The sequence below is a fragment of the Ambystoma mexicanum genome, chromosome 1p, assembly GCF_040938575.1.
Source record: "Ambystoma mexicanum isolate Mex_15411 chromosome 1p, UKY_AmexF1_1, whole genome shotgun sequence".
Taxonomy (NCBI): domain Eukaryota; kingdom Metazoa; phylum Chordata; class Amphibia; order Caudata; family Ambystomatidae; genus Ambystoma; species Ambystoma mexicanum.
Window position 1 is genome coordinate 606,946,402 of NC_090921.1, and position 20,589 is coordinate 606,966,990.

The following is a 20,589-nucleotide window of genomic DNA, read 5'->3' on the forward strand; positions in this document are numbered from 1 at the left end:
CTGCCCCAATGTAGCACCCATCTACGTAAGAACTGTCATCATGTTATTGCCAATAATGCCAGTAAAAATAATATGCCCACTATAAGAAAACATGCCTATGCTGGTGGCCACTATGTAGCCCCCTGCATAAGAACACTCATTTTGCCTGTGCCTATAATACTTTCTTCTGCCCCTGCATGGTCATGCATTAATTAACATCTGTCACATACATTTGTATTCTTTCACATACATTATTTCTCACTTAAATGTACTCGGCTGACTCCCTACTGCATTCACATGTATTAATTCTCACTCATTCACTCACATTCACCAGTACCCATCCATGTCTGCATACGAGATACAATCACATTCAAATACACATGGCACTCACAGACAAGACACACATCCACATGTGCATGCATTCACACACACACATTTTTTTGTTTACTTATCTCATGATGCAGCAGCTTCACACTCTATCACGCCACCTGCAACTCCTCTGGCTGGCCTGCTTTGTGCACCTTGGAAGCAGGAACCAGAAAGCCAGTGGAGGCGTCAATCGAACACCTCTCCGAGTTCTGTCTCCAGATGTTAGTGGGCAGCGGTAGGAGATCACTACCCCATGAAAACCTAAACTGCAAGGCATTTTTCAGCATGCAGTACCTCAGTCTGTGTGGCCAATGGGCCATGCAAGGCTGGTAAAGCAAAATGCCCCTGATCTTGCGTGGCTCATTGGACATGCTCATCTGGGTTACTCCAGGCATAGGAACACCTTGTTCACCTAACAATACAGCCAGCCCAAAAGCACGTATTCAGCTGCACACTGCAGCAGACCCGACTTTGGCTCGTCTATAATGGTCTCGGTTCGGTACCCCGTCACTCATTTTGGACGAGACATCAGTGCCTCAAAGGCGCATAGGCAAGAAACAGGCCTACTGTGTGTGCCTGGTGCTGACTGGTGCCCCATCACCACTGCAGGCCATATCTACCGGGCCTGACAGTAGAGTACTTGTCTTTACCCTGATCCTTTTCTTTCCACAGATTCAGCAGACTATGGCCTGGATAATCCTGGTGGGGCACAATATGGCAGCGCTCGGGAAAGCCTAGCTTAGTATAACCAACTATTAACAAAACATAACAAAGTGACCTTATGTATTAATTAACTAAGCTTACAAAATAGAAGACCACACAGTGCCCTAAGAAAAATAATTGCAGCCATAGCAACTTAATCATATACACATCTTTTTAATTCAAAAAGTCAAATAACTTCCCTATCAAGCAGTGGACCAATGAGTTTGATATTGTGTGCTGACAGAATATAACCTTGTTTACAAAAAACGTAGGTGCTCCGTAAAAAGAAGTGCTTCACCTCTGAGAATATTCCCTTACCTGCCGAGAAACCTATGTGAAATTGTGCTGGTTCCATGTCAAGTGGTGTGTAATCACACAGAGGATCTGCGTCCAAAACACTCCCAGCGGTGTTGATCCCCTACACAGGGACCTTGTGCCTTCCTTGCCGCTTTTCAAGAGAGCTGTGGCATTTTTTGCAAAATGCTTTCATTTTCGTACCAAGAGTATGCGTCTGTTCTCTGAAAAACACGAAAAAGTGCCACTAACCTAAGAATCTGGACAGAACCCTGATTCTGGAGCCTGATGGGAAGAGTTGTTGTGCTGTGTTTTCCTATCATTTTAGCACTTGAACATGGATGCAAAGTTTTGATGTTCACTAGGATGGCTGAAATATCCCCAAAGGATATCAAAAAGTGATAGAGCGAGGCGAGGGAGCCCATCCCCTCCCTTTAGGATTTGTGAGGTGGATATTCCCCAAGACTCTTTTCAAATAATGGGTCAAACAGTGCATTTTGCAGCAATGTTTTCAGAATAAAGAGGCATAGGATTTACAGGCAGTTCTGAACACATGAGATCTCAGCCACAGTCACTCCACCCACTAAGCTACATTTCCACATTTCAGCTGTGGGAGTCATGACTCACCAGTCAACTTTCAAAGTAGTCAACATTCGATGTGGATCCCCCAATACTGGTCAAGATCACTGCATTAACACCGTTGCAGGTAATATAAATCACTTGAAAGACAATTTCGTTTCATCTCCAGCAACAGACTTCATGAACACTGCGCCATTGAGGACATACAGGGAGCATTATTGTAAAGCGTAATTATAAACAATACATTTTGATGATCAAAATCGGTCACTGTAAACTGTAACAATCCTTACGCGGCAAGGTGGGGGTTCCTGACTCTGTGGCTTAAAAGAAAGTGGGCAGATGACCCCATGTACTTGGCACATATTCAGCTGAACATGCAAAGACGTGCCTACAGAAGGTGTCTCTAAGGCGTGTCTTCATGAGCAAAATCCACTCTATGTTTACAGGATATCCACACAAAAATATTCTCATATAGTGAATATAAAACAGGGCCATTTACATGGTCAGTGGTCATCCTGAACATTGCTTGTGGTTGAGGTAATGGCGACCAGATTTTGGGACCACTGGCCTACAGCAACCTCCAACATTAAGTGAGATCAAAAAACACTTTTACAGAAGGGACACCAAGCAGGCAGCAAGAGTATGGTATTCATAGAAAACCAAGTGGGAGCCTTGCCTCTTCTTCCTGGCTACAGGGGTGACTACAGACTGTTGCAAGTGTAAGGGGTGTGGAGAAAATGATGATTAAACAGGGATGGCGTGACAAAAGGCCCCTCGTGTGGATTCGGGAAAGGGAGTTTGCTGTGCAAAGGAATTCGTCGAATATGAATTAATCGAATATGTTTAATCGAATGTCCCTGCCTTAATATATGGGTTTGGGGGGTGGGAAAGAGTCATCAAAAAGGTGGCGGATGGAAAGGGGGTGGGGGTCTTCCCTATATATGCAGGCGAGGAAATTAATTAAAAGGTTTTTTAAATTCGATGAATTCGTATTCGAAGATTTCAACTCGATGAAATACCACAGAACCGTGATTCCCTTTAAACCCAACATAGTTTTGTCATGTGGATTGTGCATTTTATATTGTGCCATCAACAGGCTTGGCCTGCTGTTCGTAACTTGACCCTGAGCTTTAGAGAGGTGGCTTAGAGGTAAAAAGAAAATGTGGGCCGAATGCATTCTTAAAATGTATTTACAAATGGAGTCACTTGCGTATGGTGCACAGATGCCTCCATGCCACTTGGACACCATTTCATCAGTCCTGGGCTTTAATTTAACACACAAATGCATTCTGGGAGTGCAGTCTTGGTTGACATCAATCAAACAAACTGAACTTCAGCACTTGCTACCAATGTTTGTTGTAAAACAAAAGCCCAGAATTGGAAAGGCGGTGTGCCAGAGACTGAGGCCTTGATTTGGTATTTAAGAACCTTTCTTTCTGCAGAGCTGGGATTAAACAACAGATTATGTCAAACATTCAGTGGTGAACTCCTAGGTGGGGATTGGAAGGAAACATGTTCATGCAGGACCAAACATAGTACATTAGGCAACTTCGTTCCCTTTAAGGAACGGGAAAGGACTCTCTTGTTTACAATCTCACAGGTCAGACTGTGGTGCCAAAGAGAGTCTGGGCCAGGTCTTGGTCTTCTGGGTCCTCTTCACTTGGGGACAAATCCTCACTGTTGAAGCTAGAGTTGGTATAGCCATTTGTTTCAGGTAATGCTGCATGGTCTGGAGAAGCCAAAGCCATGGTCACCTCTGGAAATGGTCCCAGGCGCTCTCCCTCAGCCATATGCAAGAGCAGGGTGTCCAAAAGGGGGCGGCTTCGGCAAATGTCAGTCAGCAGTCGACTTCTGTGCCTCAGGTAGTCCACCATCTTGTCTTTTTCTCTGATCTCGCTCAATAAATTTTGAACCATCTCCTCTGAGCGAAAGAGCTTCTCCTGCAGATCAGTGATTTCGCTGCAAAAAGAAAGATAAACCTCTGCATTAGTGTCAGAAATTCAAAAAATTCATACTTTCCATGCAAAGTGTCCTGGAGGAAAGGCCGTATAGGTTAAAGGCTAGAATTAGAATAGCAAAATGACAACACCCTATTTACTCTGTGCATCAAGGATTGTGTTTTGAAAATGTATGCTGCAATAAATATGTGCAGGTGGGGAGAATGCCAATAAGGTAGAGAAAATGCTTCAATATTCCTACATCAGAAAAGGGGAGATGCATTTAAGCACATTGGAGTCGTTTCCAAACACCAGGAGTAGAAAAACGTACAAAAGTCAATTTGTGTTTTTACAATTTTTGTTTAAAACATCGGTGGAAGTCATATTTCAACCTGCATCATCTGCTCCTTCAGCCAAAAGTAGAATCCAGCATCTGATTTCGATGCTGGCATTAATGCATAGGATTACTATTATTATTATTTTTATTCATTTATCTGTTTATAACGTGCCAAGAGCCAGCGGGCACCAGGGCGCACACAGACAAAGAAGGACAAACACAAGGCCTAAATACACCGCTTTGCGATTCCTATGGGAAAGCTGTCATATTTCATAGGAATCCATGGTAAATGTTTACCACCATGCATACCCAGTGGGAGGCACGTACGTCTGTTTGCACACACATTGTAGTGTAAACAACAAAAAGCGCATGGAGGAGACTAAAGTGCACATGCGTGCACACGTTACCTGTCCCCTCAGGCAATTAGCACTATTTTAAAACGGATTCCCATTTAGTAAACCATAATCCAGGTATGACTTTTCATGGCACCTTATATCGCGATTATGCTGTTCTCAGTCCAACTCTCTTACCAGGATGATAGTCATATTGTTTGTACGATTTATTTTCTATTAAGGGGGTCTACAGCATTCCAATGTACGTTTTGATCAACTGCTAAACGTGTCTTCTTATGATACCAACATTTTTCATTTACATTTCAAAATGTATTGAATGATTACACAAAATATGTGTGTATCTTTTGGGTTGGTAGCCTTGCTGGCTGTATTTGAAGGTAGTAACAACTGCTAACTGCCCACAATCTCAGTTGACAGGGTGAGTGAAGAGTGGTACATGGATGAGGGTTAGGGTGAGTTTGCAGTTTACAAATACTATTGCCTACAAACGTGGCCAAATAAGCAACTAGCACCCAGTTGTGCAGTCCGTTGTCTTAGTCCTGTTATTTTGTTCAGCATGGACTTCCATGTATATTTACAGTACAGCATGTTGTGTCCTCGTTAGGACACCGTACTAAGGGGGAGGGACAGGACGGGAGGAGGGGGATTGGAAGTGACATGGAAGGCCTCAGGGCAAGAGAGTAGTGGAGGAAGGAAGAAGAAGTTTGCCTTTGTACATATGTCCCCCATGTCTTAATTTAGAGTTCCCCGTTGTGGCTAGGTTAACGCCAAAACAGTTTGGCGATGAAGCAGAGTGATCCCTCGCTACTAAACGCTGCATCCATTACCCTGCGATCCCACTGCAATATTTCCTCCATCCTGCATCATATAAGGTACAGAAGAACCACTGACACCCCGCATCTGCAATTCAGCGATCTCGCTGTGGTTTTCCTTGAAACTATGCACCCTAGACAGTGCAGAGGAAACAAAGGCCCGCATTCTTCCCACCTGCCACTGCCTAAGCCACGACATAAGTGACTGTCAGTGGATCCCTGTTTCCCAAGGGAGATCTGCTCCTACAGCCGCTGCAATCGGCTCCATCGTGCCTAGCCACCTAATCCCTCCAGAGATACCAATCTCCTCCTTCTCATCTTGCACAGGTACGTCTCTCCGCCACATGAATCGCTGCTCCCATAGACAGGAGCTGGTGCCACACCAACTTTCTCTCCAGATTACTTAAAGGGTAGGGCCTTCAATTTCTTCTTAAACACACCCAGCGATTTGTCACTTCTGAGATCCGGCGGGATAGTATTCCAAAGTCGGTGTGCTGCTATACGGAACACACCTTTGTTAACTTGTGACAACTTTGCTCTTGGCACCGCAGGCATATTTGTATGGTCTGATCTCAGATATTTGACAACTGGCTTCTTAGCTATCCTGTCTGCGGGTTTGAACCCTCCAGGCATTTATACACTATGGTGGGCAGTTAGAAGTGTATCCTCGCCTCCACAGGGAGCCAGTGTAGGGCTTTCCTAGCCTCTGAGATATGGTCATATTTGTTCAACCCTACTATGACTCTAATGGCACTGTTTTGTATGACTTGAAGTCTTGCAATTTCACCCTTATTGGCTCCTGTCAATAGGCTGCTACAGTAATCTATCTTGGAGCTTCTAGTCGCTCTAGCAACCGTCTCACTTCTTTTTTTGGACAGGAAAGTGCGTATATGAGACAATAGTTTTATATAGTATCAGGAAGAGGCTACAAGACTGTTCTGTTAATTTGCGCTTTCATATTCAGATTTTGGTCAAAAATACTCCCAGAGTTTTGATCTTCTTTATGGTCGCAATTTTGGGCTCAGGCATTTGGAAGTCGAGATAATCATCTCCTCATCTCAAAATTATGGGCCTGGTCCCTATAATCATACGTTCTGTTTTCTCATTGTTTAGAGCAAGCGCATTCTCCCTCATCCACCACTGCATGAGATCATATTATGTTATATGCATTTATAGCACCCATGTCCACCAAAAGGCATTGTGGCACGAGAATACACACACACAAAACAAAAGCAAACCATGCTTAGAATAGCAAGGCTCTAAGCTGACGGCGGAACTGCAAGTGATTCCTAGTATGCCTCAAACAAGCTGGTAGGTCGTTCCAATCCTTGCTTGCAGCGACTGAGAAGGTCTGCCCCCACCCTGTGGAGATGGAATCTAGGGACCACGAGCAGACACTCTTAGAACGGAGCACTCTACCTAGAGTAGGCAGAAATGTCTCCTGCAAAAAAGTAGCTCCCACCTGGTAATATGCCCGATGGACCAGGAACAGAGATTTTAAAACTATCCTCTTTTTCAGTGGGAGCCAATGAAGGGATCTCGAATCTGGGCTAATGTGAAAACCATAAGGGGTGACAGTAGCCAACGGTGCTGCAAGGTTCTACCTTATTGATAGCAAGCGTATCCCACTTATGGTTCCCGGATAAGGGGATCCTACACTGTGTAACGTCGGCCTAGTTGGGGAAACAGATGTCCTGACTCTCTAATATTTGGAACAGAGGGGCAGTGAAAATGTTATACAGCGAGGGAGACAATCAGACTCCCTGGGGTACACCATATGGCAGTGGTACTGGGTTCTCCTCCGCACTGCCACTACAACCCCTCACTGATCTACCTCCCAATAAGGATCATACCTATACAACTGCGTCCTTACTAAGGTTAGCCACATCCTCCAATCTCTGAAGCAAGAGTGGATGTTCAACCAAATCAAAAGCGGCTGATAAGTCCAGTACCATCAGCAACATTGTTTGTCCATGTTACACATTATATTGGACTAAAGATCATAAAGAGCTGACTCAGTACTGAAACCTGATCTGAAGCCTGACTGCCACTTATTGAGGACATTATACTCGGTAAGGTGGTCTAATATATGTTTGTATGCCACCCTATCCAGGAGCTTCAATAAACAAGGGGGGTTGGTGATGGGTCTATAGTTCTCTGGACTACCTGGGTCTAATCCTGGCTTTTTCAAAAGTGGTGTGATCCATGCGTTTTTTAGAACAAGAGGCACATGGCATTCCATCAGTGAAGTATTGACAATTTTGTTCAGGGTACTAAGGAGTAGATCCGAGCATGCTTTTATCATTGAGGCTAGACACACGTCCCCTTTACAATTCATTGGTTTAAGCTTGTTTAGGATAGTACTGAGTTCTGCTTCTTTGACACTTTTAAAATAAAAAATAGGTGTAGCCTGTCTTTGCAGAACATCTGTCATGACTGTGCGATTAACACTTTGTAGAGGAACTCCTGCGTCAGTCACTGACCTAGCCTTCTGTATGTTCTGTTTTATTATATTTAGTTTCGTTGTCATAGCATCCTGAATTAAGGTACATCATGCTTTGTTTTTGACTGGGTCCTTTTGTGTATTGTCATGAGGTGTTTCTACTTCCTTGAGGATTTTAAATAACTCCTTGGAGTCATGTTGCGCATTTTCTATTCTTGATTCAAAGGTGCATTTCTTCGTTTGTATCATCGCTAGTTTATACTTGTTGGCGGCCGTGCTGTATGTAAGTGTATCCACCTCTAGTTGGGAGTGTTTGCATGAGTAGAAGCGTTGCCTTTTACCTTTCCTGAGAACCTTCAGTTCAGGAGAGAACCATATGTTACTTTTCTTCTGAGACACCAATTTGGTTTTGGGAGGGGCTAGGGTATTCAGAGCTTTCTTCATTGTCTCTTGATATGATTTAGTACGTTTTTTAGAGGTATGCAGATTGGCTAGATTATTTTTTAGTGACAACATCCAATCTTGCATATTTTCTGTCTTCACTTTCTTAATGTTTCTAGATGTATTCCATATTTTAGCTTGTGCTACAAGCTTTATTCGGCTAGGGAGCAGTACGAAACAGTGACTAAACGAATGATCAGACCATGGACTTGGCGTAATCAAAGGTTTGCTTGATGTGATGTTAAAGGTCGTAATCCAATCCAGTGTGTTACCCTTTATGTGCGTGGCTTCTTCAACATATTGGGTAAAACCCAGACTGGCTAGCATATTTTCCAACTCTGTGGCTTAAGTATCACTGTTATTGCCTTTCCATAGGTTAAGGTCTCCCATCAGCATGAATCCTGATGGGTGCCTGAGTAGTGGAAGTATCAGATTAACCATTTGAGAGATGAAATCAATCATGGGAGTCGGGGGCCTGTATATTAACATAATGTTAACTGTAGTGATGGACTCAGGTCGTACTTTTAAAAGAAGGGCTTCCCACCCATCTAGGCTAATCATATCTGTTTCCTAGATATCCAGATTAGATTTGTGAATAAAGGCCACACCTCGCACTGTTTGGCTCTGCCTATTGCTCACTCGCATGGTATAGTCATTAGACGTAGGCAAAATCATGGAGGGACCGGCTGCCTCATGGAGCCATGTTTCAGTTATGGCACATATATCAACATCATGTTCCACAATATAGTCAGCCACCTCTGTGGCATGTTTTACTAGAGATCTTGTATTAAGTAGTAGAATGTTCAATTTGTGGGGGTTTTCTACATTCAGCCTCTTATCTTTATGTGAGCCTCTGCTAGGAGTCCCTATATTACTGGGCACATTCAAGGGAGGTGATACTAGAGAGGGAGCCATATTATTATTCTCTGCTAGATTCTCTTCCTGTCTACTAACAGAGTTTGTGGTACATGCGAATGTCATGTCGCCTGCGCGACAAGCAACCCTCCCACGTCGTTATGTGGGATGGCCCTTGTTTGGGCCCGAACATGGGGGAAGTGACGTTGGGGTTAGGGACGGGGGCAGGAGCAGTTGCGTGCATGTAAGAATAAAGCAGGTTGTGTTACAGACCCGCTCCGTTTCAGCATCGTCATTCTCAGCGAGAGCGAGGCCTGTACAACCCTCAGGGATCAGGCAGACCCAGGCTTCAACCTTCACACTGGCAACGAGTAGCCAGGAAAACGCAGCGTGTGTTGTCGCACACACAGCGAGCCCAGGTCGGCTTGAGCAGCCGGGTGCACTCGTGGCTGAGGACAGCCACGCTGGGACACGGCAAATGGCAGGCCCTCGGAGGATGCTGTCGGGCATTGTAATCACGCCGTTGGTGCGCCTCCTGGTGATAGGCCCGTCCCTCCCCAACCTCACGGTGCACTGCGAGACGGAGGAGTCTCCAGGCTCTGCCACACTTGCTTACTGTAACAGAGGTAGGAGAAGCCCCTCCCCCACCTCAAAAGAGACACAGCATTGTCATTAGCAGCCACCCAGCATACGTGGACTGTTGGGGAACAGCAATAGTGACCCTTAGCACTGCAGGAAGCCCCTGCCAAGGTTATCAGGCCCCACCCTGACCCCAGTGATCAACGTGGGCGAAGGGGAGAAGGGTTGATGACTCAAGGGACCAAAGGCCTGGGGAAAAGGAACCGGAACACCCTGAGCCCAGGGCTGGTATCAATCATGCCCAGCACAAGAAGGAATAACCTCCCACGTGCAACCAGTAAAGACCCACCATGTCGGACCAAGAGGTCTCATCCACGTCTGCAGATGGCACATCAGTGGGCGCTTCAGATCCCGCCAACCCCTCTGGGGGTGCCTCCCAAGTACTGCCCCTCCCCATGCTTTTGATCTTCGCAACACCAGAAACCTAAGGCCCGAGGGGCAACCTGGTTAAGGGACTTCAAATTCTACGTAGAAGCCATAGGGCTCACGGACTACGCACATTTAAAAAACACCTTGTCCATGGCAGTAGGACCCGCCATAAGGGACATAGCAGGTGAACTGCTCAACTTGGAAACCGCATCATACCGAAACCTTCATGAGAAATTGTCGAAGTACTTCGCACCTCACACCAACATTGATTATGAGAGACACATCTTTCATACGACATGTCAGGACAAAGGGGAGTCGCTTGACAACTTCATTATGGTGCTCTGTATAAAACTGAAGTACTGCGAATTCCACCAATATTCCAATGAAACGAAGAGGCCCTACGATCCCAGGCTATAGCTAGCTGTGAGTCACAAACCTTTCGAATGAAACGCCTAACAAACAGCAGTCGTTGGAAGAAATGTTGGCCCTGGCTCGCATGGAGGCAGCGATAGAGTCACAACTCGACAACCTAGGCAAGATCTCCATACAGCAAAAACCAGTGGAAACAGACATCACCAACAAACTATTTACCATGCCTAATCAACCCGGCAGATGATAAGAAGCCACGTGTTTCCAATGTGGATATAAGTATCCCCACACCGGCGAATGTCCAGCCGTAGGACAACAATGTGCTGCATGTGGCGGCGACGACCACTTCCGAGTTGTCTGTAAAAATTCACCTGTCACAACACCTAGCAGAAGAGCCCTCAGAGAATGACGGAAAACCATGCGGACAAGCCCCCCGGAAGTAAGCAGGACAGCGAACCTAGAAATCAGAGGCGAGAAGAGCAGGAATACAGGAGCTCCTATACTTGAGACGAGATGAGACGATCACCGGGCCACCGACGGCTCCAGCTGCATTACATTGTACAGTACATTTGTCCGGTACATTGAAATGAGGTCGCCCTCGAACAGCGACTCCCCCTCGTCAGGTGAGGAAGAATGGCTATGTGTGGGCGCTAAATAACAGCACAGCTACCCAACAGAGACCCGTCCTCACGCTACAAGTGAATGACACCCCACTAGAGTTCCTCATTGACACGGGGGTGACGGTCAATATCATCAGTGAAAAGGCATACAATGCACTCTACCGAGCCCCGAAGCTCAAAAAGCAAACGGTTGACATCTACCCGTATGGCTCCACTACGCCTCTCCTATGCAAAGGCGTTATATCTGCATGGTGCACCAACAAGGCCCACGCCGCAAAGATCCCACTGCACATCCTAAAGACTGAAGTCAACAGCGGCTACATACTCAGTTTTAGGACGGCCGTTGATATGGGGTTAGTACACATCCTGTACCAGTTAATGGCCCACAAGTACTTCACCCAACCAGAAGAGATCAAAGCGGCCTTCCCGAAGCTGTTCAAAGGGCTAGGAAAGTTAAAACATTGGAAGATCCAACTCCACATCAACCCCGAGGTCAGACCAGTAGCCCAACACTATCGAGGCATACCAGTTAATATAAATATACAGAGGCAAGTGGAGGAAGAAATAGACAAACTCCTACAACAGCAGGTCATTGGGCCTCATTATGAGTTTGCCGGTCTGGAAACAACGGTACCGGTAAGCTTGCCGGTACCGTTGTTTTAGGACCGGCAAACTATGAGTTCTGCGAGCGGGTGCCTTTCAGCCCGTTAGGTCTCACCTGGCGGGCAGAACGGCAACCGCTCGCACACCTTGATGCATGCCGGTGCATCCGTCCTCCCCATTCCCATTGAGTCCAATGCTACTCAAATGGGAATGGGGAGTAATATTTTCTGGCGCCTGGGAATGGGCAATTAACGGGTCCGCCGGGGCTGTAATGCCCCAGTAATTGCTCATTCCCGGGCGCCGGATAATTCTTGACTCCAGCTGCAGCCATGGCGGTATTTACCGGCATAGCTACCACCAGAGTCATAATGAGGCCCATTGAACCAGTCACGGGACCCACCACATGGGTTTCCTCCATAGTCCTGGTGCCAAAGAAATCACCTGACGGCTCAATAAGACTATGGGCCTCATTCCACGGTAGGCGGTGGAAGGTCCATGCCGGTAAAATACCAACCCGCAAAGGGACCAGGGTGCTAATTACGGTACCGCAATTTGCGGTTGGTCCCTTTGCGGGTTGGTTTTTAACGGCTGCTAAAAAGCAGGCGTTAAACTACCAACCCGCAAAGGGACCTCGTAGTAAGGCGGTAAGGGTTAACGGTCACCGGTACCATTACCGGTGACCGTTAACCCTTACCACCTTCCGTGTAATGAGGCCCTATATGTAGATATGCGGAGGGCGAACGAAGCGACAGAGCACGAAAGACATCAAGTGCTCAGGATCACTGATATGATACACCTTCTGCATGGCGCAAAGGTATTTTCAAAATTGGATCTCACAAAGGGATACCACCAAATCGAGATAGCACCAGAGTCTCGGTACATCACCACTTTCGTCAAACACCTGGGTCTATTACAATATAAAAGACTCGGTTTTGGCATCTTATCGGCCGCCGTGATATTTCAGGAGGAAATTCACAAAGTGATCTGGCATGTAGCGTCTCAACTACTTGGATGACGTCCTTGTATTTGGAAAATCCAAAGAAGAACACAACGTGGCCCTACACAGAGTGTGCACAGCCCTCAAAGCGGCCGTCCTAATGCTTAATAAAGCCAAATGCGAGTTTGGCAAGGGCTCCCTGCGATTCTTTGGCCACATCCTTTCAGAGAGTGGAATGCAGCCCGACCCCAACAAGGTGGCAGCCCTCAATACGGCCCGACCACCACAAACCCCCTCCGAAGTGTGTTCATTTTTAGGTCTTGTGAGTTACTGTTCACGATGTCTCAAAGACTATGCCACCGTCAGCAACCCTCTTCGGCGACTCACCCGCAAGGATCAACCGTTCGAATGGTCAAGAGACTGCCAGAGCGCCTACGAAACTATCCGCAACAACATCGCTAGCGCAGATGACAATGCATACTTCGATGCAGAAAAAAAGACTGAGGTCATAGTTGATGCCAGCCCGGTCGGACTAAGGGCCATTCTAATGCAGCAAGATCCCACCAACCTGTCCAACGTGTTCATCGTGGCATATGCTAGCAGAAGCCTTGCGACCACAGAACAAGCATACTCCCAGGCAGAGAAAGAAAGCCTGGCGGTCGTGTGGGCTTGTGAATACTTCCGCCTGTTCTTGTACGGAAAAGCATTCACGGTCGTCACAGATCATCAGGCCCTCCTGACACTTTATGGGGACCCAAAAGCCAGAATGCCACCTAGGATAGCTCGCTGGGGCCTGAGACTACAGGATTACAAATTCGACATCATACATCACCCTGGAAAGGAACCGTCACCCAACTGGCCCAGCTCAAGCTGGCTCATCCATTGCAGATGCATACATTAATTATATCGTTCACCACCTACAGCCACTCCCGGTGGACTGGGCTGACCTTGCAGCTGCATCAGAACAGGACACTGCCCTCAACATCGTAAGTCACTGCCTTAAGTCAGGCAACACCTCCCACCTGAAACATCAGGTCAGGAACGAGAATGCATTGGTGAGGGATGACATAAGGTGCATAAACTTGGTAAAAGACTAACTGACAGTCATACCGGAGTCACTACGAGAAAAGGCAGTCCGGCTGGCACATGAAGGCCACCGGGGGGTGGTATCCACGAAGTGCCTCCTTCGACAAAAGATGTGGTTTCCCAAGCTAGACGCCATGGTAGAGGAGATTGTCGGCAAGTGCTCGATATGTGCCCAGGTGGCTCAGCCCCCAGACCCCAACCCTCTACAAATGTCCCCGCTCCGGAGAATGTCTGGGAAGAGCTAGCAGTGGCTTTCTTTGGACCTCTTCACAATGGCACCTACCTACTTGTGCTGATTGACGAGCACTCATGCTTTACGGATGCCCAGCTGGTCAAGAGCACGTCAGCCACATGTGTCATACCCGCCCTGGACCGCATGCTGTCAACATATGGGATCCCAAAAATCATTAAGTCTGACAACGGCCCACCATTCGCCAGCCAGGACTTCCAAAACTTAGCAAGATACATGGGGTTCCAGCACAGAAAGAGAACACCATGCTGGACTTAAGCTAACGGCATAGTCGAAAGATTTATGGCCAGCATCAAGACGACATTACACATAGTCACCCTTCTTAACAAGTCTTTCGAACAAGCGCTATACCAACTGCTGCGCGAATACCGCCACACGTCGCATAGAACCACATGGGTCTGCCCCTCTGATGTATTGTTTCGCAGACACGTCAAGATGAGATTACCTGAAAGCCCCACCCAGACACCGCCAACACTGCTGGAACAGCAAGTGAGAGACAAAGATCATGAAGAGAACATTTAAATGAAAGACAGGGCAGACACCCGACGAAGAGCCACAGAGTGCACCATCGAACTTGGGGACCAGGTCCTAGTACGCCAACTAAAAGGCCGGAAGGAGGACTCCACTTTTGCACCCAAACCCTTAATTGTGATCAGCAAGAATTCACTATGGTCACAGCCAGTGGAGACCGGCAACGGTCTATAACCAGGAACTCCTCACACTTAAGAGGATCGCTGCAGATCCATCCCTCATGTGGGAGCATGCATACGACAGCCAAGAGGACAGGCACTCGGATGAGTCATGCCAAGGGGACGATGAACAATCTGAAGAAGAAGTCGGCAGTGAAAAAGAACTCTCGTCCCCACCGATGCCCTGTCTCCCGTTGAGGCCTCAGACATGTTGCATGAAACCCCAGAGACTGATAGAGGAAATGGGCTGATAAAGTGCGAGTGTTCTGTTACGTTAAAAAGGGGGGAGATGTCATGTCGCCTGCGTGACTGGCAGCCCCCCGCACCCACGTCGTTATGGTGGATGGCCCTCGTTTGGGCCAGAACATTGGGGAAGTCATGTTAGGGAAGGGGGCAGCTGCGTGCATGTAAGAATAAAGCAGGTTGTGTTACAGACCCGCTATGTGTTAGCGTTGTCATTCTCACCGAGGGCGAGACCGGTACATCCCTCAGGGATCAGGCTGTCCCAGGCTTCAACCTTCACAGCGTCTTTCTCCTCTGTACTAGTTCTTTAATAATATGATTTTTGCTTTCTATGGGCCCCTTACTCATTTGACCAGTAAGCAGCACCGCATTCAAATATGGTTCACTGATCTCATTTTGGCATAGTACAGCCCTATATAAGAATGTGGAATTATCCACAGTCCTAATCCGCACATTTTCTCGAACTAACTCCAATGCGTCCAGTGGGTGCATGCCCCGACAGGAGCCCACAGACAAGGGCAAGACAAGGGGCAGAGAGAAGTCAGCTCACAGAGAGAAAAGGCAGCGATCGGCGACACAAAGCGACAAGGACCGGCAAAGACCAGCTTGGGTCTGTCACACCTGATGATTGGAAAAAGTGCTGGAGAACTACAACTAAGCTGGGAGTTGTAGTACTGAACGCTACAAACGAAGAAGCCTGAATGAGGAAGTGCTTAGAAGCTCACGAACGTTCCTGACACCAGCTGCTATGAGTATTGTTCAAGTACAAGTAAGATTTCAATCCGCCCAATATTAAAAAAATAGAATACAGCCTAAAAATTCCCCAATGCAACAATTCAATTAAAATAGCGGAAGAGCAGGATGAAGAGCTCCAAATATGAGAAATCACACACAACAAAACGTATCCTACATCTCCTCCAAATTTCGAAAGCAGCTCCTCAAGAAGCCACTGCCGCTTCCTGAAATACTTCACCTATGCAGGGTGTATGAGCAGGTCGACTCTCAAGCTGCTGCCATGGAAGCTCCAAAGAAGCCCGCAGCAGTCTCGGCACTAACCACCAAATTCCAACCGGTTCACTCGCCTGACAAAAGCAGCTTGACTCCACAGACTGCCACTGACTTAGGGTGAGCGGACGTCCTGGTTTCGCCAGGACTCTCCCGGAAATTGGAGCTCTGTCCCCCTTTGTCAAGATTTTGTTTCCATTGGAAACTGCAGTGGTCCTGGTTTTTGGTATTAGGTCTTCATAGCTGGCAGGCACAGCGGGCACCGAAGAAATGCTGCATTTTACAACTTAAGATAGTGTTAGTTTGTGATAAATTAATTGTAGTATGTGTTTATTTGAACAGTAACACGTAAACCCCTTCTCTTCCAACCACTACTCAAGTGTAGTGCCTTGACAGCCGCTTTCAAGAGTTAGTCCTACTTTTATGTTAGTTACCCTGTCTCGGTTTTTAACTTTTTAAATCTGTTCACCTTACGTGACTGACTGCCACTGACCACACATCACTCCCATGCTATCGATGTGGTTTCTTGTTCCGCCATAAAAGACAATGGCCCTCATTACGACCCTTGCGGAATTCGGAAAACGATGGCGGAAATGCAATACCGCCATCGAATAGCGCTCGGTGCGACTATGACCCGTCACCGCAAAGTACGAAGCCATTAGCGACACCGTAGTGAACGCCAACGCTAACTGCACCAAGCACGCGCGCGCGCGCCATGCCAAACCGCAAACACCACCATGGCGCAAGGGTACGCCAATTCCGACCCTAGCGGACATGTACCTAACGCCATCAAGCATGGCGGAATGTACCATTCCGCCATGGTGAGAAGTACGGCATCGCGAATCAACCGTAAACGGCCCCACTGAGTGCCTGTACACCGCTCCCTGCCCACAAAGTACAACTCCCCGTAGGTGCAATGAAGTCACAATGCAACCATTGAAATGTACAAGTCACCCATGCATGCCAACGAACAAAAGAAACACAACAGGGGCCAATGGGAGCTGCAGGGCACAGATGGCACGAATACAGAAGCCATCCCAATGGACATGACCACAGTCCCCCACCAAGAAACGCAGGCAAACACAGGCACCTGTGACCAGCAATATTCCGAGAATCACATCATTCCACCAGTCCACCTGGCTGACCGGCATCTGTTACACAAAACCCAATCCCCCGCCCCTGAGCATGACAACATTCAAACTGTCATATTGGCAGCCCCCATCCCTGACCTCACGGGCTTCGTAGGCAAACGCGCCCAGTACAGTACCACGCAACTAAACTCCGAAGCTGGAACCCAATGCAGATCTCCTCACAATACATCGCCCCCCAAATAGGCATATGCCACATCACTTGCAAAGAAAAACGCTACACGGGCCAAATCAGAATAGAAATTTAATGCACATCAAAATCACCAAGCCCATACAGCCATCAGGCCATGAACTCCAAAACACTTTTCACCATTGTGGGCTGCATCCGCAAGAAATGACCAGCCACTACTTGTGTGACGCCCTGTTCCCTCATGGTACACAGAGCCACATTCACGTACGAAAAGGCAACATGGAAGCGCACAGAACCGCAGGGCCGTCCCAATGGGGAGGCACTAGTCCAGCTGAAAGGCCAAAATGTTGCTCCGAGCCACCAGTACTGCGTAAGGGCATGTGGGCCATTGGCGATCGTCCCATAAGATCGTAATGCTGCTCCACTGATTAACACGAAGCAGCAGGTGTCGGGAGTAAAAGCCATCTGCAGGAGTGGCATACAGATGGCAGTGGCAAAAGGGGAGGAGATACCTGTCAACCAAAAGAAAAGAAAAAGAACAGAATGGCCATCAGAACTACATTCGAACAACTCACTTCAATGATCACACTAAATCCACAGCCATATGCATGCTAGCCCACTCCAAAGGATCATCACCACCCCAAAACCACTTGCGACTCATAACCATCTATATCGAGGTGCAAACACCATCACAAACGAGTGTACCTGTGCATGCGTCTGTCAAAACAGAATCCATCAGATGGGAATGTTAACGTGCATGGACACAAGTGTCTGAGGGCGCGTCGAGACAGGGAGGGCTCAACAAGGCCAGATAGACGATGGTCCCACTATGGCAGCCCTGCATCACATAGCGTAGGGGAGGCGGATAGATCCCAAGAAGCCCTGTACATGGCAAACTCTGTATCAAATCACCTGCCCATGCATCCATTCATCATTCCCTCATCCCGGGATTAAAACGCCTGAATATTTACTCACATAACATTAGAAATATCCATTGAGTCTGTGCGTTATGCAGCCTGCAAAATCCACAGTGCCCCAGCCCGTAATTCCAGTGTAGTGAAGTAACATGTATTTGGGAACGTCCGGCCTCATCGCCCACGTCGCTATTGCGCATCCCAAACTATTCATATCAATCATTGCATCCTCGCCATGGCCCCTGTCTCAAGGACATTGAACAATAGTACGTTATATTTGCAGTCAGACCTGTGGGCATTTCCTCGCCGCTAGCTGAAAACCGAAAGCGCCGCCCTTCGAATTCCTCATTTGCAACATCACGTCGAAGAGGCATCTGTGGCCGTTTGAAATCACTAATTATTCCATCGAGTGCGGCTGTGTGTGAAAATGGCAACTGCCTTCACCCACAAATGGGACGCCCCGCCCGTCGTTGCAACTCGGTACAGTGATGCATGAGGGCCCACCGTTACTCGAGTACTACGTTCCACTGACCCTTCACAAGTCTGTTCGCAACTGCACAGATAGTATGTGAAACAATGGGACCACAGCAGAATGAACATATCAACCAATCTTACACGGCCATCGGGTACAAATACATGATTGCAATAGCAAGATGCCATTCCCCGAATTGCAGCGTTGTGCGCGGGACGTGCTCAGCCAAAGGGGAGAGCAGTTTGCACAGGTGGAATGAATCACCACAGGTGGAGGCCATACAGCCTGAAAACACATAAATTGCACAGCCAGTCTCCTCCCACAACCACTCCGAAATGCTACCGGCAGGACTCGCGATGTTGGCCCTGGGGGACCTGATAGCACTGCAAGTACTCCAACTCCAAGAAGAAGACGAACACCAACTACAACCGGCCGCACGGAGGAGACGCAGGAGGAGGAGGAGGCCAAGGCAGGGCCAGCAAGGGCCGCCAGCACAGCCACTACCACCACGCAGGCAGCCCGCAATCCCACGCCTCCGAGCACATCCGTTCAACCTCACTGATGAGCAGATCCACACCCTCTACCGTTTGGACCGGGACACCATAACCGCCATTGTGGACATGACACAGGCTGACCTTGTCAGCATGATAGATAGCCCAACCGCCATCCCACCCCTACTGAAGGTGGTGTCTGTACTCCACTTCCTGGCCACAGGCACCTACCAGCACACAGTCGGACAGTTGCATGGCATATCACAGCCACTGTTCTCTGCACCCATGTGGAATTGGTCGTCCCACATGCCATGGAGGCCCAGTACCGCAACCGAAAACAATTTCATTCCCTGAATGTACAAATGGTGTGTGACTCCAACAGGATCATTACACATTGTTGTGCCCGATTCCCTGGATCAACCCATGATTCTATGGTCTTGAGGAACTCTACAATACCACGCTACATGGAGCGACACGCAGGGAACAGATCCTGGCTACTCGGTGAGTCTCATTACATGCATGATTATGTGGGGTATGTGATTTGGCAATGACCTGGCAGGAAGGGGGGGGGTGTGCGTACGTAGCAATGGCATTCAACATCATACGTTTCTCGTCCACATACAGGTGATGCTGGATATCCACTGAAGAGATGGCTCCTCACACCAGTCCGGAACCCACGGGACCAGCATGAGGAGGACTACAACCATGCCCACTCACGTACCCGTGTAGTCATTGAACAGGCATTCGGCCTACTGAAGACTCGTTTCCGCTGCCTCAGCAGGTCTGGCGGGGCACTCCTGTACCGCCATGAGAAGGTTGCAAAGATGGTCATGGCATGTGTCATGCTCCACAACATGTGCGTACGTAGAAATGTGCCCATGCCCCCTGACGCAGAACTGCAAGCACCTGATGATGGTCATGATGAGGGTGGGGATGTGGCAGCACCTCATGGAGTCTGCGAGGCACCGGAGGCCCGTGACATTCGTCAGCATCTCATTGATGCATGCTTCTAGCACTCACGCCTGGTGGCTGATACATGGACACGGGACTCGTGGCACTGTGTGTGTCTGGGACATGCACAATATGGACTGTACGCCTATGATGGCCTAGTACACAAAGATCAATGTCCACACATCTCATTGGTTGATCGTGCACTGTTTATGGCATATGTGATATCATGTTGAACACCCTATCGACCCGCCACCCAAGTGAGCCCAACACACCCCCTCCACCCTCCTACCTCCCCCCCGAACACCAGTGTCCAAAGATGCTCATTGTCAGTGGGCTGTCGCTATTGCAAGCCCCCTCTGCGGGTATCAGGGGCACCCCTGCCTGTGGAGCGCAGGTTCCTCCCAGATCTACGTTGGGGGCTGCCCTGGACGGAACTTGCAACGGATGATGTGTCTGCCTGCTCACGTCCATGCATGTCCCTAAGGGTTTGCGAGAGCTCAGTGAGCACACGGCGCACTGCGGCAAGTTCGGCACATACGTCTTTGGACGTCGCATGCAGTTCCCCCCTCAGG

At 48.1% G+C, this 20,589-nt stretch overlaps 1 protein-coding gene across 1 annotated transcript in view; it reads right to left on the minus strand.

The window, feature by feature from the left end:
- Positions 1-1,208: 1,208 nt before the first annotated feature.
- Positions 1,209-20,589, minus strand: part of LOC138576858 (vimentin-type intermediate filament-associated coiled-coil protein-like) — a 44,475-nt gene continuing 25,094 nt past the window's right edge. The window contains exon 2 of the mRNA XM_069649589.1: positions 1,209-3,882. Within this exon, the coding sequence (XP_069505690.1) occupies positions 3,525-3,882 (358 nt within the window). The 3' untranslated portion in view covers positions 1,209-3,524. The remainder of the gene's footprint in view (positions 3,883-20,589) is intronic.